Source organism: Mesoplodon mirus, assembly GCF_964341445.2.
Source record: "Mesoplodon mirus genome assembly, chromosome: 6".
NCBI lineage: Eukaryota > Metazoa > Chordata > Mammalia > Artiodactyla > Ziphiidae > Mesoplodon > Mesoplodon mirus.
This window is the reverse complement of record NC_138982.1, coordinates 94583026-94599348: the sequence shown is the minus strand read 5'-3', so window position 1 is coordinate 94599348 and position 16323 is coordinate 94583026. Positions and strand designations below refer to the sequence as shown.

At 34.4% G+C, this 16323-nt stretch overlaps 1 protein-coding gene across 5 annotated transcripts in view; it reads right to left on the bottom strand.

Annotated features, from left to right (window-relative positions):
• Window positions 1-16323, bottom strand: part of CBLB (Cbl proto-oncogene B) — a 209397-nt gene that overhangs the window by 5191 nt on the left and 187883 nt on the right. For all 5 annotated transcript variants that reach the window (XM_082626006.1, XM_082626002.1, XM_082626005.1 and 2 more), the window contains one exon: window positions 11397-11516. In XM_082626006.1, the coding sequence (XP_082482132.1) occupies window positions 11397-11516 (120 nt within the window). The remainder of the gene's footprint in view (window positions 1-11396; window positions 11517-16323) is intronic.

Below are 16323 nucleotides of genomic sequence, written 5' to 3'. Positions count from 1 at the left end.
TAGCTGTAGATAAAGCTTACTCTGGTCATACATAAGAACACACATTAGTTTCTGGTTCTTGCTAAAGTCTATACTGTTTTGTATATCTGTAACTAAATATCTCAACTTATTATGGTCTAGTAAATTGCATTTCTTACTGTTTTGAGGCTTCATTTATTTTTCTATTAAGTATTTCCATTATGTCATGCAGAGAGGGATAATAAATTATGCTTTGCTTCTAATTACTTCCAAAAACTATTAGAGATTCTAGCAAGCTTTCCTTTAATCAGTTACCACAGAATTTATACATTGAAATGTCTGTTCTGACTTACTTTTAGGTGAGAAAAGTATCTAGAATTAAACACAAGTTTAAATTCCTTGTATTCTACTGGTAATTTTCAAAGAATTTTTCTAATATTGTTATTTTGTTTCGGTCTAAATACTGAGAAGGGCAGATGAATATCAAGCATCTCTGAAAAGTACAGCTATGAATACTACTAAACTGGGGAAGATGCTATGGCAGCGAGAGACCCATCTAATAGTATAATTGGAAATTAAGTCTTAAGATTTAGAACTTCTAGATGTAGTAAACATGTGTCTTTGATCTTGGTAGATGGCACCTATCACCAGGAAAACCCCCCAAGAAATCTATCCACTCTGTGAGGCTGCTATAATTAATACTGGCCAAATGCAATGGAATTTGCGGATGATAAATTTTATTTGAGAAAGCTATTTTCTTGAAAAAAAATAAGTACTAAACATAATTCAGGAAGGCTAAGTTAGGTTAAACCAAATGTTAGGGAACACACACACACACACACACACAATGATTAAATCAAAACTATCTAGCTGGAGGAGTGAAGGTATCTCTGATCTATTTGAAATACCAACTAGAGGAAATGATTCAAACCATCTCTGGAAGGAATCACAATAGATTTTAAAGATATTTTCAGTAAAAAAAGAAAAAACTTTGAAGCAAAGATTAATTTTTCCAAAAGACAGATTTTTTTTCCTTTTAAATACAAAACTCATATATCCCAACTCGTTTAATCCTAGTCCTCATTGCCCTGACTCAAAATCTGTTTCCCCAAAACAGTGCTGACATCTCTTTGGAATCTTACAAATGCCCAGAGTTGAACTGTATCATGTATTAGAGCCCACAAATGGAAGTAACGTGGAAGCTTTGTTGCAACTTTTTGCCACCTGTTATATACATTTCTATTTATTGCTGAATATTTATTTAATTTGGAATGTTTTAATTTTTTGTTTGTTTCAATTGGATAGTGTAGCTCTGCACCAGGTAACTGACAGCTACAACTTTTCAAGATGAGGATGTCGGTGAGGAGCACCGAGGTTGGTTAGATGCACCTCAGTTTGGCCACTAAGATTTTGAGTGACTTTGAGGTAAGCAGTTTACTTTCATAATTCTCACTCTCCAAATCTACTAAGTATCATTTGTAAAGATAACCACTACACTACAGTGCTATAGAACAGCAGTTACTGTGAATTAATAGGAATTCAAATGTGAAAGAGGACAAAAACCTGGAATTTGTAGTGAGTGCCTAGTTCTATATGAAACTTTTAAGCAAGATATTAACAAGAAAGATCTGTTACAACCTGAACTAATAGTAAAAGCCATTAAAAAAAAAAACAAACAGGCAATTTTCATGCTGATGGTTACAGCAAAGCACTTCCCTCTTCCCACAAAGCCAATCCCTCTTTCTAGACACCTCTTCTTAAAACTCATGGACAGCCTTCACTGTCTCCACTTCTGCTTTCTCACAATGTCTAAAAGAGGAGATACCAGGTCCTTATTCACTTTGGAATGTGTAGATGGTGCAAAGGAGCAATGAAACAGCAGATGAACCTCTCTCAGAGTTCTCCCAAAGCTGCTATGTTGTAGTTTTGGAGTACACTGGAATGACTATGAATTTTACCAGTGCTATGGGGATTTCTCCTGAATACATGTTATCCTTAGAAATGTGATTGGAAAGACATGTTTTATTCTGGTGCTGCTGTCCGTGCTCATGGTATTTTTGAACTCCTACGAGCAAGGGCAACAGCATCCAAATAAGTGCAAGAAGGTGTGGAGCCATAGGCTATAAACAGTACATCTTCCTGGAGCGCTAATTTTACTCAAGGATATGAGAGAGTTAATATTTTTAAATATGAAAATAAATGCAGATATACCAAGTAAATGCAAAATTTCTATAAATTGTTGAAATAAAACAGACTTTGAAGCAATTTCCTGCATGTGATTGTCCACTTTTAGTTAAATCCCTAGTCCCCATTGTCATTTGGCGTTAGCTTTTTGGTGGGGAGAAAGATTTGAGAAGCAATAGTTTGACAGCATATAAAAATGGACTATCATACAATAATTTAAAGTGACGTTAAACAAAATTTAATGATGTGGTAAGAAACTTATGATACTATGTTGTACTGTGGAGTATGATCTCCACTGTGTGAACATGTGTATGGACAGATCATTAGAAAGAAGGACTCCAAAATGGCAATAATGTTCCTTACTGATGACAGGGTTCTAGGTGACTTTTTAAATTCTACTTTATTCTCTAATGTGCATGTACCACTTTCATAATTTAAAAAAAAAAGCCTCAGATCCCATCTGTTGGTTTTTACAGGTCTGAGCTGCTCAAGAATCTAAGACAGAGATTGATTTTGCTGGTATAAAAAGTACAGAAGGTACGTAGTGGCTTCCTAAAGTCATGTGAAAAATGATCACAATCCAGGCTTTGAAATCTCTACTACAATTTTAGAATTCTTAGTACCCTCTTCTATCACTACTATTCCTTTGCTACTGTCTTCATTTGATTTTATGATTGGCTATCTCCAAGCTCAGCTTAGCAATGTGTGAGTTAAGTTTTTAAACCTAATTTTTGGCCTGACTACTGGTGGGATAACAACATAAACTTGGCTAACAACAACATAAATGGGTGCACAGCCTACTGATTCAAATCCTATCAATCATTTACTAGCTGCGAGACCTTGGGTAAATTACTATCTATATTTAAAACTGTATGTAATATTTTTTAAAATCTGAGACATAATCTCAAATTATTTAGTAATTCAATAATGATACTTGGGATGGACATCAAGACTCTTAGACTACAGATATTTTCAAGTATAACAATATCACAATTAAAAGAAAAAAATATTGGAAGAATCAATATTGTCAAAATGACCATACTACCCAAGGCAATCTACAGATTCAATGCAGTCCCTATCAAATTACCAACAGCATTTTTCACAGAACTAGAAGAAAAAAATCTTAAAATTTGTATGGAGACACAAAAGACCCCAAATAGCCAAAGCAATCTTGGGAAAGAAGAACAGAGCTGGAGGAATCAGGCTCCCTGACTTCAGACTATACTACGAAGCTACAGTAATCAAGACTCTTCAATAAGTGGTGCTGGGAAAACTGGACAGCTACATGTAAAAGAATGAAATTAGAACACTCCCTAACACAAAAATAAACTCAAAATGGATTAGAGACCTAAATGTAAGGCTAGACACTATAAAACTCTTACAGTGTTCTGCCTATATTTTCCTCTATGACATAAATCACAGCAAGATCCTTTTTGACCCACCTCCTAGAGAAATGGAAATAAAAACAAAAATAAACAAATAGGACCTAATGAAACTTAAAAGCTTTTGCACAGCAAAGGAAAATATAAACAAAATGAAAAGACAACCCTCAGAATGGGAGAAAATACTTGCAAACAATGTGACTGACAAGGGATTAATCTCCAAAATTTACAAAGAGCTCATGCAGCTCAATATCCAAAAAACAACCCAATCAAAAAATGGGCAGAAGACCTAAATAGACATTTCTCCAAAGAAAACATACAGATGCCAAGAGGCATATGAAAAGATGCTTAACATCACTAATTATTAGAGAAATGCTAATCAAAACTACAATGAGATATCACCTCACACCCGTCAGAATGGCCATCATGAAAAAGTCTACAAACAATAAATGCTGGAGAGAGTGTGGAGAAAAGGGAACCCTCCTACACTGTTGGTGGGAACGTGAATGGTTACAGCCACTATGGAGAACAGTATGGAGGTTCCTTAAAAATAGGGCTACCATATGACCCTGCAATCCCACTCCTGGGCATATATCCAGAGAAAAACATGATCCAAAAAGATATATGCACCCCAGTGTTCCTTGCAGCACTGTTAACAATAGCCAGACATGGAAGCAACCTACATGTCCATTGAAAGGTGGTACATATATACAATGGAATATTACTCAGTCATTAAAAAAAGAATGGAATAATGCCATTTGCAGCAACATGGATGGACCTGGAGATTATCATACTAACTGAGGTAAGTCAGATAAAGACAAATATCATATGATATTACTTATATGTGGAATCTAAAAAAAATGATACAAATGAACTTGTTTACAAAACAGAAACAGACTCAGAGAGAAAAAACTTATGGTTACCAGAGGGGAAGGGTTGGGGGAGAGGGATAGATTGGGAGTTTGGGATTGACATGTACACTCTGCTATATTTAAAATAGATAATCAACAAGGACCTACTGTATAGCACAGGGAACTCTGCTCAATACTCTGTAATAACCTAAATGGGAAAAGAATTTGAAAAAGAATAGATACATGTATATGTATAACTGAATCACTTCACTGTACATCTGAAACTAACACAACATTGTTAATCAATTATACTCCAATATAAAATAAAAAGTAAAAAAATTTTTTTACTAGACCTGTATCTTATAGTAAATTTACATTTAAACTACTCAAAACATTAATATACAATATAGAAACTGTTATATAAAATATATTTTACATGTGCAACTATAAATATAATAATACATGTTATGTATTAAATTATCTGTTATCTGTATTTAAAATACTTAGCATAACATTTGTCCCGTCGTAAGTGCTTAACAAATTTTAAAAATGATTACTACATACAATCTGAGACATAATCTCTAAAATTATTTAGTAATTCATTGACCATACTTGGGATGGACATCAAGACTCTTAGACTACAGATTTTTTCAAGTATAACAATATCTGAGAATTAAAAGAAATTAACTTATCAAGGCATAAAAGAAATCTCAAACACATCATCATTATGACTTTGTTACTCTCCTGTAAATTGGAACAATTATTTCTGGAACTCATTTATGTAAACCTGAATTGCTTCCACTACAGATATACTATTTAATTTTAGAAGGACATGTTTTAATACACAGTATTCACTAAATTAAATTACAAATAAAATATCTTCACATACAGTAAGGTAGGTAATTATGATTGTAAGGGCCAAGGTTATAACATAACTTTTTTAATACATCCAGAAAATTGTTATAAAAGAACTACATTAGTATTAGATTTGTAAGAAAAATGACCCCATGTTCAGTGGTTTTAAAAGTGAAGCTGTATGTAAGGAAAAACATTTTAGGTAGTTGAACTATGGTAAAACTCTGCAATGCAGCAATTTCCTTTGTTGAAACACAAAACAAAACCTTAAAAAGACAGTTTATCTTAAAACATCACTTATAACAATACACAATTCCCACTCTTATGTGAAATGAAGCAGTGATTTCCAAGTTGAGGTCTTAATATAAAATTCATTCAATATCTGGGCACTTTTCCTTTAAGCTAGTAAAGGAAAAGTAGTATTGCAATTAATTCCTTTTATGAGACCTCCTTTATTTTGTAGGTATACTTGGCAATAATATCTGTTACCAGTTACAAACACATTTAATACAAGTCATATTCTGAAATTCTAGTGTTATTTTTAAGTATTACCTTGAACGTCCTTTTAAATACTATTAAAAAAAATCTCAAGAGCTCAGCTGCACTTCACCAGCATGAGCACAAACACATCATCATTACGACTTTGTATTCTAATATAAGTTGGATTCCCTGGGTTTTTAAAGAATGGTATTCAAACTGTAGCACATTATATCTTACCACAAGAGAAAAGCAAACTTAAAAATGTCTAGGGCTTCCCTGGTGGCGCAGTGGTTGAGAGTCCGCCTGCCGATGCAGGGGACACGGGTTCGTGCCCCGATCCCGGAAGATCCCACATGCCGCGGAGCGGCTGGGCCCGCGAGCCATGGCCGCGGAGCCTGTGTGTCCGGAGCCTGTGCTCCGCAACGGGAGAGGCCACAGCAGTGAGAGGCCCGTGTACAGCAAAAAAAAAAAAAAAAAAAAAAAAAAAAAGTCTAAAAACTCATGCATAGCTAGTACAGACATGAACCCTATGTGAAGAAATAAGCAGACTATTAGCAAAAACATTTGGCCCATATAAGGTATATGTAAGTTTAACACAAGCTGGTAAAATCCACTTATTCTGATTATCATTATGACATATTCATATCATTAAATACTGTTACATCTACAAACTTCAGAAAATTATAAACTTTTATGGGGGGAGGAATAAAACATTTGGAAGGCACTTTGTATATGTAGACATACATTTACATGCACACATACTTTTTAGAAAAAGGAAAATATTTTTAAATCAATTAAATTTTTTGGGTTAGAAATATTCTTTTCATAGAAAGCTTATATACATAAGTAAGTCACCATCAATTATTTACATCACCATAAAAAATAGGAGAAATGGAATTTATAAGATGCGGCAGTTATACCAGAATCCTCAATGATCATCTTAAAAAGGCCTTAATATCAATAAAAACGTTACTGCAAAATAAGCACTATTAGTATCCCAAAGGCACACTGCATAGTCTTAAGTTTCTGATGGAAAGATCTAATCCAGAAGGCAAGCTGAGTCCCTCTCCTGATGTGAAATAAACTAGTGGACAGCTTGGTAGCCCTGTGAAGCAGCATGTGAGCAAATATCTTGTTGGAAAAAAGTTATCTTATTTTCTGTGGTTTGACTGTGTTTGTAAAGAGAGTTCAGGGAGTAGGCTGAAATAGTTGATGTTACATGTAGCTGAGGCCCTCAGAGTAACAATCAGGACTATTTTATCACTCAGGTAAAGCCAGTTTAGGCTTCTGGTAAATGCCTATTTGGAGATGTTTCAACAGGGTTTGTGACTTAAAGTTCTTCCTTGAAATTTCTAGTGTAATGTTAACTGGAATTCCTACCAGTTGAAATCATATATGTGAATGATGTTCCTCTGGGCTCAACAATGCCTGCATGTTATGGTGCAAATTGTAAAGAAGCTGTGAAAATAGAGCATTTAGGCCACAACTCTTCTCATAACTTGAGTATATGTTTCTGTTAATCCAGAGCTGGTGGTACTGAATGTTATTTTAAATCAGTCATGGCACTCTTCTCAAAGTTGTATTTTAACATTATTTCCTTAAGGGATTTGCTTCCTTCTCCTATATATATTGTCAGATACTGTCTCTCCTTCTTCTTGACTTTCACATTTTTTCATCATTCTGGAAATCTACCCTTTCAAGTGGAAATACAGTATTTCAGTGGGTACCTATGGATATATCTGAAATACTGGAATGACTAGAAGTAAATTGGTAAAAACAGCACAGACCAAAATTTGAAATGGTTAATAAAATTTTCTGTTTTTCTGAGTTATAGTCAAGTGTAAAAACTTACAAAACTGCAGAGGGAGTTTTGCATCTCCCATGCATGTCATCAAGTACAGAACTACTGTGCTGATAATTCTCAAAGCAGCTAAATAATTATCTTGATTCAGAAGTTACAGAATGGACAGCTCTCACTATTAACAGATCTGTGAACTGAGGTTTGAGCTTAAAAGCAAACCAAATCCAGCAATACATAAAAAGGATCATACACCATGATCAAGTGGGATTTATCCCAGGGTTGCAAGGATTTTTCAATATCCATAAATCAATCAATGTGATACACCATATTAAACTGAAGACTAAAAACCATATGATCATCTTAATAGATGAAAAAAAGCTTTTGATAAAATTCAACATCATTTATGATAAAAACTATCCAGAAAGTGGGCATATAGGGAACATAACCTAAACACAGTAAAGACCATATAGGGCAAACCCACAACTAACATCATACTCAATGATGAAAAGTTGAAAGCATTCTCTCTAAGATCAGGAACAAGACAAGGATGCCACTCTCACCACTGTTATTCCACATAGTTTTGGAAGTCCTAGCCATGGCAATCAGAGAAGAAAAAAATAAAAAGAATCCAGATTGGAAAGGAAGAAGTAAAACTGTCACTGTTTGCAGACCACTTGATACTATACACAGAAAATCCTAAAGATGCCACCAGCAAACTACTAGAGCTCATCAATGAATTCTGTAAAGTTGCAGGATATAAAATTAATATACAGAAATCTGTCTTATTTCTATACATTAACAATGAAATATCAGAGAAATTAAGGAAACAATCTCATTTATCATCACATCAAAAAGAATACAATACCTAGGAATAAACCTACCTAAGGAGGCAAAAGACCTGTACTCTGAAAATTACAAGACACTGATGAAGGAAACTGAAGATGACACTAACAAATGGAAACCATGTTCTTAGATTGGAAGAATCAATATTGTTAAAATGACCATACTACCAAGGCAATCTACAGATTCAGTGCAACCCCTATCAAATTACCAATGGCATTTTTCACAGAACAAATAATTTTAAAATTTGTATTGAAACACAAAAGACCTTGAATAGTCGAAACAGAGAAAGAAGAACGGAGCTGGAGGAATCATTCTCCCTGACTTCAGACTGTACTACAAAGCTACAGTAATCAAAATAGTATGGTACTGGCACAAAAATAGAAACATACATCAATGAACAGAATAGAAAGCCCAGAAATATACCCACACACTTATGGTCAATTAATATATTGGGCTGGCCAAAAAGTTCGTTCCGATTTTTCTGTAAGATGTTATGAAAAAACCCTGAACAAACTTTTTGGCCAACCCAATATAACAAAGGAGGCAAGAATATACAATGGAGAAAAGACAGTCTCTTCAATAAGTGGCGCTGGGAAAACTGGACAGCTATATATAAAAGAATGAAATTAGAACATTCTCTAACACCATATACAAAAATAAACTCAAAATGGATTTAAAAATGTAAATGTTTTAAAATGTTTTATTTTAAAACATAAAAAATGTTTTAAAACGTAAATGTAAGATCAGATACTATAAAACTCCTACAGGAAAACCTAGGCAGAACGCTCTTTGACATAAACCACAGCAATATTTTTTGGATCCATCTCCTAGAGTAATGGATATAAGAGCAAAAAACCAAATGGGACCTAATTCCTGTGGTTTGTTTTTTTTTTTTTGGCTGCACCACATGGCATGTGGAACTTCCCCAACCAGGGATCGAACCATGGCCCCTGCAGTGGAAGCACAGAATCTTAATCACTGGACCACCAGGGAAGTCCAAATGGGGCCTAATTAAACTTAAAAGATTCTGCACAGCACAGCAAATTATAAACAAAACAAAAAGACAACCTACAGAAGGGGAGAAAATCTTTGCAAATGATGTTACCAAAAAGGGATTAACTTCCAAAATATACAAACAACTCATACAGCTCAATATCAAAAATAAGCCCAATCAAAAAATGGGCAGAAGACCTAAATAGACATTTCTCCAAAGATGACATACAGATGGCCAAGAGGCACATGGAAAGATGCTCAACACTGCTAATTATTAGAGAAATGCAAATGAAAACTACAATGTGGTATCACCTCACACCAGTCAGAATGGCCATCACCAAAATGTCTACAAATAATAAATGTTGGAGAGAGTGTGGAGAAAAGGGGACCCTCCTACACTGTTGGTGGGAATGTAAATTGGTGCAGTCATTATGGAGAACGGTATGAAGGTTCCTTAAAAAACTAAAAATTGAGTTACCATTATGATCCAGCAATCCCATTCCTGGGCATATATCTGGAAAAGACAAACTAATTCGAAAAGACAGATGTACCTCAGTGTTCATAGCAGCACTGTTTACAACAGCCAAGACGTGGAAGCAACCTAGGTGTTCATCAACAGAAGAATGGATAAAGAAGATGTGATATATATGCACAACAGAATATTACTCAGCCATAAAAGCAAATGAAATAATGCCATTTGCAGCAACATGGATGGACCTAGAGATTATCATACTAAGTGAAGTAAATCAAAGACAAGTATCATATGCTATCACGTATATGTGGACTCTAAAAAAATGATACAAAGTTATTTACAAAACAGAAACAGACTCACAGACATAGAAAACAAACTTATAGTTACCAAAGGGGAAAGGAGCAGGGAGGGATAAATTAGGAGGTTGGGATTAGCAGATACACACTACTATATATAAAATAGATAAACAACAAGGACCTACTGTATAGCACAGGGAACTATATTCAATATCTTGTAATAACCTATAATGGAAAAGAATCTGAAGACAAATATACATATATATTGTTATATATATATATATATATTCAGTTATATAACAATCACTTGGCTGTACCGCTGAAACTAAAACATCATTGTAAATCAAGTATACTTCAAAAAAAGTCAAAATACAGTTAATGAAAAAAATACTGATATAGGACAAAAATCTACATAGGAAAAACTTCTGATGTTCATAATTATGAGACAAATATATTGTTTCAATTGCTCAAAATATGTGTATGTTCACCATAACACAGATATCAGCGACTCTTCCCTCCTCCCTTCTATCCATCCACTCATCCAAGAAATATGTGCTAGGCACTCTTCTGGTCACCTGAGGATAAAGCAGTGAACCAAACCACGTGTGTATATTCAAAGCAGTACTCTAGCAGATGAGATAGACAAGCAAATAAATGAATGAAAGGTGCTATGAAGAAACATAAAGCAAAAGAAGGGGATATAAAGTGACTGTGTAAAGTAGGGGGAGCTATTTTAGATATGGTGGTCGAGGAAGACCTCCCAAAGAAGCAAAGCAGCAACATTCCATTAATAATGGTTATGAGTACGACTTGTATTTACTAAAATGGTACAAGCTTCTACTTAATGACTGGCAGTAGAGCACTGCATGATAGCCCTAAATAAGCTATGAAAATGAATAGTTTGGTGCTAATACTAATTCTAAAGAGATTTCTTCCTTTAATGGAGAAATAAGAGAATGCAGCAGTTCAGTATATAAAGACCTCAATCCCATTTCTCATATCTGATAAAGCAAAACAAAAGTTAGAGAATGAATAGATTTTGAATCACAGAACATGCTTTACTGACATATCAAAGTTAATATTAAGGCTTAAAATGTTTTCTTTTCCGTGAGACAATTTTGTAGGCATTCTTCTCATAATACATGCTTTATAAGCAAATGCAAAGGTGATCAAAACACTTTCTTAGGCTGGCGGTGCTCAATTATACACTGAATAAAAAGGTGCTCCAAAAAGCACTGTACAAACATAAGGTATTATTATTACTATTATTAGCCAACTCACCTGAAGATGAAGGAAGCTGATCATAGTCCTGTGATGTTCTGTTGGATTTGACATTTTCACCTGGTAGTCTCCTAGCAGGAGGCAAAGGAACCTGGCCACTTGCTGGATCAAAAAAGGGATCTGAAAAATAAAGATAATTTTCAGATTAAACCTATTATCTCTGCTAACTGGCTAAAGAAAAAAATTAGAAATTCTCTATAAAGATCAATTTTTGAAAATAAAACATTTCATGACTGATAGTAACCATATTCTAATTTGCATATTTTCTAATTTATTCATCACTTGCTCAAATATGCTTTTCCCATTTATTCCTAATTAATACATACTACTAACTTTGTAGTTTTCAGATCTCTTACTTGATGGTAAAATTGTTGATGGTAAAAACTGCTTCTAATTTTAATTTTCTGTCCCAGTCTGTCCTGTACAATGAATAGAAACTGTTGTAAAGTCAAAGAAAAAAATGGGTTTTGAATTTTGCCTGTAAGAATATTATATGAGTTAATCTGTCTGAGCATTAGGCAGACATAATCTGTAAAATGGACCTGACATTTGGGATTTGTGAGGATTAAATGAATTCATGTCTATGAAATCTCCTGTACATATAATGTGCCTTTTAAAATGCTACATTGGGCATCCTATGCAAAAAATTGTTAGTTGGCTCACTGAACAATAAATTCAATTATTAAAAATTATGCTATTATTAACATTAAGGTTTGTATAAGTAGCAAAATGTGTTTTTTTTTACCACCTTGACAGAGAGGGGGAATCTGAAATAGTGAAAAATATGAATTGCAGACAAATTAAAAATTATTATACTTCTTCTTAATTATATTTATTAAAAACAGAATAATGGCAGAAGCGAATGGCAGAGCTAATGGCAGAAAAAGATTGTATCAGTGCTACTATATTAAATCATTAGGACCATAAACCTACCTGGTTTAAAATTAGTAGTATATGAGTTTAAATCCATAGAACTGATTCATTTTCTGAGTAGATGAACATCACCTCTGCAACCTTTGGTTCACTAATAATTTATCATCTGCCACCATTGCCATCTCGGGCTCCTCTGTTTTCCTCTCTCGTAACACTTTCTTTTATGTCTGCCAGTATCTCCAAAGGTACTCTAAGTTCTTTTCAGGGCAGGGACCTTATCTTACTCAATTGTGTTTGAATTATATCTCCTAATAGAAACACAGTACCAAGCATACGGCTTGGCAAATAGCCTGCACTTCACAAATATTTACCTTTAACTACCAAAATTAACTCAGATTTAGATTTTTCATAAATTCAAATTCTGTGAAATTTGCATTGCTAACATAAGGCTAAAATTATAACTATTAAAGAAGACCTGATAAATATTTCATTGTTTTAACTTCCATTTGAGTTTGATATTAAAAATATGTAATGATTTGATTATTTGAGAAGGAAATACATGCCTATTTATATTAATTTTGACTAGTTGAAGTCATTATTTCCTTCCCCCTATTTGCATACAATAATTATCTCCAGCTTTACTGGAGACTTTTTTTTTTTTAACCTAAGCAAGGCTACTTAATTTGCTTTCATTAATTTTGAGATTAAAATAAGTCTTAGATTCTGAGTTTTCAATAATTGAAAAGTCAATGGTTCAGCCTCATTAATTTTGCTGAAACATTTTAGGAAAGAATAAGAAGATAAATCAAATTCCATGCAACAAATGTTAGTCTTTTGATTTGGAAGGCTAACCAAAGGTACCAAATGTGGTGATTTCTGCATAAATTTAGAAATTTCCCAAAGATTTACAGCTATTCAATAAAATTTACTTTCAATTCTTGTTCATTCTAAAACATCACTGATATAATATTAGGTCAGAGAAAAGACTGTCTTTTATAATTACACTTTTTTATTTCCTTGGGGTAAATTTATAGGTTTGTTAGATATACTTATGCTATTTCTAATCATCTATTTATTTAAGACTAAACATTAGATTCTGGATACATTATTGAGTCGTAAATAGAGTACAAAATATACAGTAGTATGATATTGCTCCATTAATCTGTTGCACCTAAAAGGTCACTACGTATGCTAAAAATACTACCAAAAGTAGCATGAAATACTTAGTTCAGTTCTGAACCACTACAATGCTTCATGTTAAGTTTGGCTACTGGTCAGGTATAGGGTAAACTGGGCTTCTGTAGCAAGTTATAAAGTTGGAAGCATTCCTGCTTCGATGGGAGAAGATATATATAATACAATTACTACAGAGAGTACAATAATTACCAAATTTTAAAATCAATATATTTTTAAAAGTAAATTCTTCAAAAATTCATTAAAGTAAAATTTTATATCCACACTTAGGATTAAAACATACAAATTGAAAATACCATAGCCAATGTACCATTTATATAGTAATACATGTTTGAGAAATGAATGAATGAATAAACACGATGGGATTAGTCTACTCTACAAAGCAAAGTACGAGTGCCTGTGATTTACAGTATGGTAATGCTAAATTGAAAAAATTTTAAGACTTATTTTAAGAGTATTAAAAACTAAGGAAACACCGGGAGGAAAAGGTTCGCTAACTATGAAAGAAGTGGGGAAATACGCATCAATCAAAACTATGCTGTGTAAGAAGGAAACCTATCAAGTGGTTATCTCTGGGAGGAGGCATTATGGAATTTTTTTCTTAATTCTTTTTTTCCCCCCACTATCTGAAACACTTCCATTTTTTTACTCAAGCATAGGAAAAGAGGCAAGTAAAACTGAACAGTTAAAACAATGGCATCTTTCCTCTGGGGCTGTCCAAAAGCCATCTGAAAGATTTATCAGTTATTCTGAAAATTTTAAAAGAATATCAATGCTAGATCTAATTGATAGAAGAGGATTTGAAGACCTATTTAGGTGCAACAAAGCACCTCACTCTTTAACTCACATTCATAAAACCCCCAAAGTAGTGATCTGGCCACTGATCAAGTCCTCAAGTGTTAGAGAACTCACTACCCCTCTGAGATATAAGAAGTATTAATAATCCAGGAAGCTTCTTAACAGGAATGAAATTTCCACTCCTAATTCTTCTCACTGGTCAGTCCTTGTCTCAGGAGACATGGAAGAAATCTAATCATTCTTTTACAAATACTGTGGTTGAAAGCAACTCTAATACATACTCGAGATCTTCTCTTCTGTCGGTTAAACATCCTCAGTTCCTTTAATCTACCGTAGTTTACATGGTGTGATTTTACTTCCCTTTCCCATCCTGGCTGCAGTCCTCCAGATATAGCCTAACACTGGGTTTCTCCAACTTGAGCATGCATCAGAATCACCCCCAAAGGCTTATGAAAACACAGATTGCTGGGTCCTACTCCCAGAGTTTCTGATTTAGTAAGTCTTGGGTAGGTCTAAAGAATTGGCATTTTAAACAAATTTCTAGGTAGTGTTAATGCTGCTGGTCTCAAGACCACAATTTGAGAACCACGGCTCTACCCATCAATCCTTCAGCACCTGCACACAGTAGTCTCCACACTGGCTGAGCCTGGGGGAGGACCCTGCCTCACTCGATCTCTGATTTGAACTCTGTGAGTGCAACCCTCAGAGGGCATGAGAGTCCCTGGTAACTACGTCATGAGTGTGCTTCATAAAGGTCACAGTCAACCAAACCCCTAAAAACCCTTTCCAATAACTGTTGCTAATGATCCAAGTTTTCTTTGTATTTTACTTAGGCAATTGCATTTCTGGATCCTGTGAAAAACCTTCCTTCATCTCTAATAAAGTCAATTTGGCTAGCTTTTAGAGTTGAATTGTGACTTTAAGATTGGATAAGGACTTCAAAAGAGATTCCAGGTTAGAAATACAGTGAGGTAAATGTTCACTAAGGGCTGCCAAATACGTTGTGTATTTTGTGCACTGCACAAAGACATGCAGTAATGGGACTGAGCAGACTTAAATACAGCCTTGGCTTTGTTCCTGGAACACTGGCCCTGGCACAAAGCAGAAGGAGGGGTGCCTATTTCAACCCACCAACACAAAAGAAATGCCTTTTTGTAATTCGGACAAAAGCACATATATGCTAGCAGTAGCCCTGGGTTTGGAGACAGTGAAGTGTAAAGCTTTTTTTGAGGACTCCTCAGGTTTTGTTAAGATATGACTGGCCTGTCCAGAGTAGATGGCTCATGTACAGCAGTGGGCATTACTATTTTGCCAAAAGAAATCTTGCATGAAGGCCTAAAATAGAAAACAGATAAAAGCAGCATCAGAGCCCCTGCTTTGCTTCCCCCACTTGATCATACAGGAGTCCTAAGGCTCCTTTGCAGAAACACAGGACCCTGTAGTTTGAAAACCACTACTATAGAGCAGCCACTGGGCTATAAGGCTGGAAAAGTGGACCCTACTCAGGTGTGCAGGGCCCTGAATGCTGGAATAAAGAGGTAGGTTTGAGTAGGTATTTAATACAACATCATGGGGATATCCAACCTTTGTCTTTAATTAGGGATAATGATTTCCTCAAGGAAACCAAATCTTCATAATGCCAGAAAAGGCTTATCATTACACTGGACTAAAATTTTACAGATTAAACTATAGTGAAAATAATAGCAGTAAAGTGCTCATATTGTCCATTTAAATTTAGCAATCACCGTTGTTTACCTTGTATGGTTCTACAGCTATTAAACTTTTGTTTAGCATTTATAGAGTATTCTTTCATGAAGTTCAGTTCAGCATGAAGAACTGCTTTTGTGAATTTTCTATTACACTTCTTTAGACAGCGTAATGTGTTGAATACTTTGCAAAATGATACAGTCAAGTGCTTATTTAAAGCTGAAAGAAACTTTCATGTTCTATGATATCATTATGTTAAGAAGAATTAAAATATTTCTTATGAAAAAGATGTGGTCTATAAATGTGGCTTAAAATTGAATAAAAACAGTTGACTCATTGGATCTCATAAAGGATC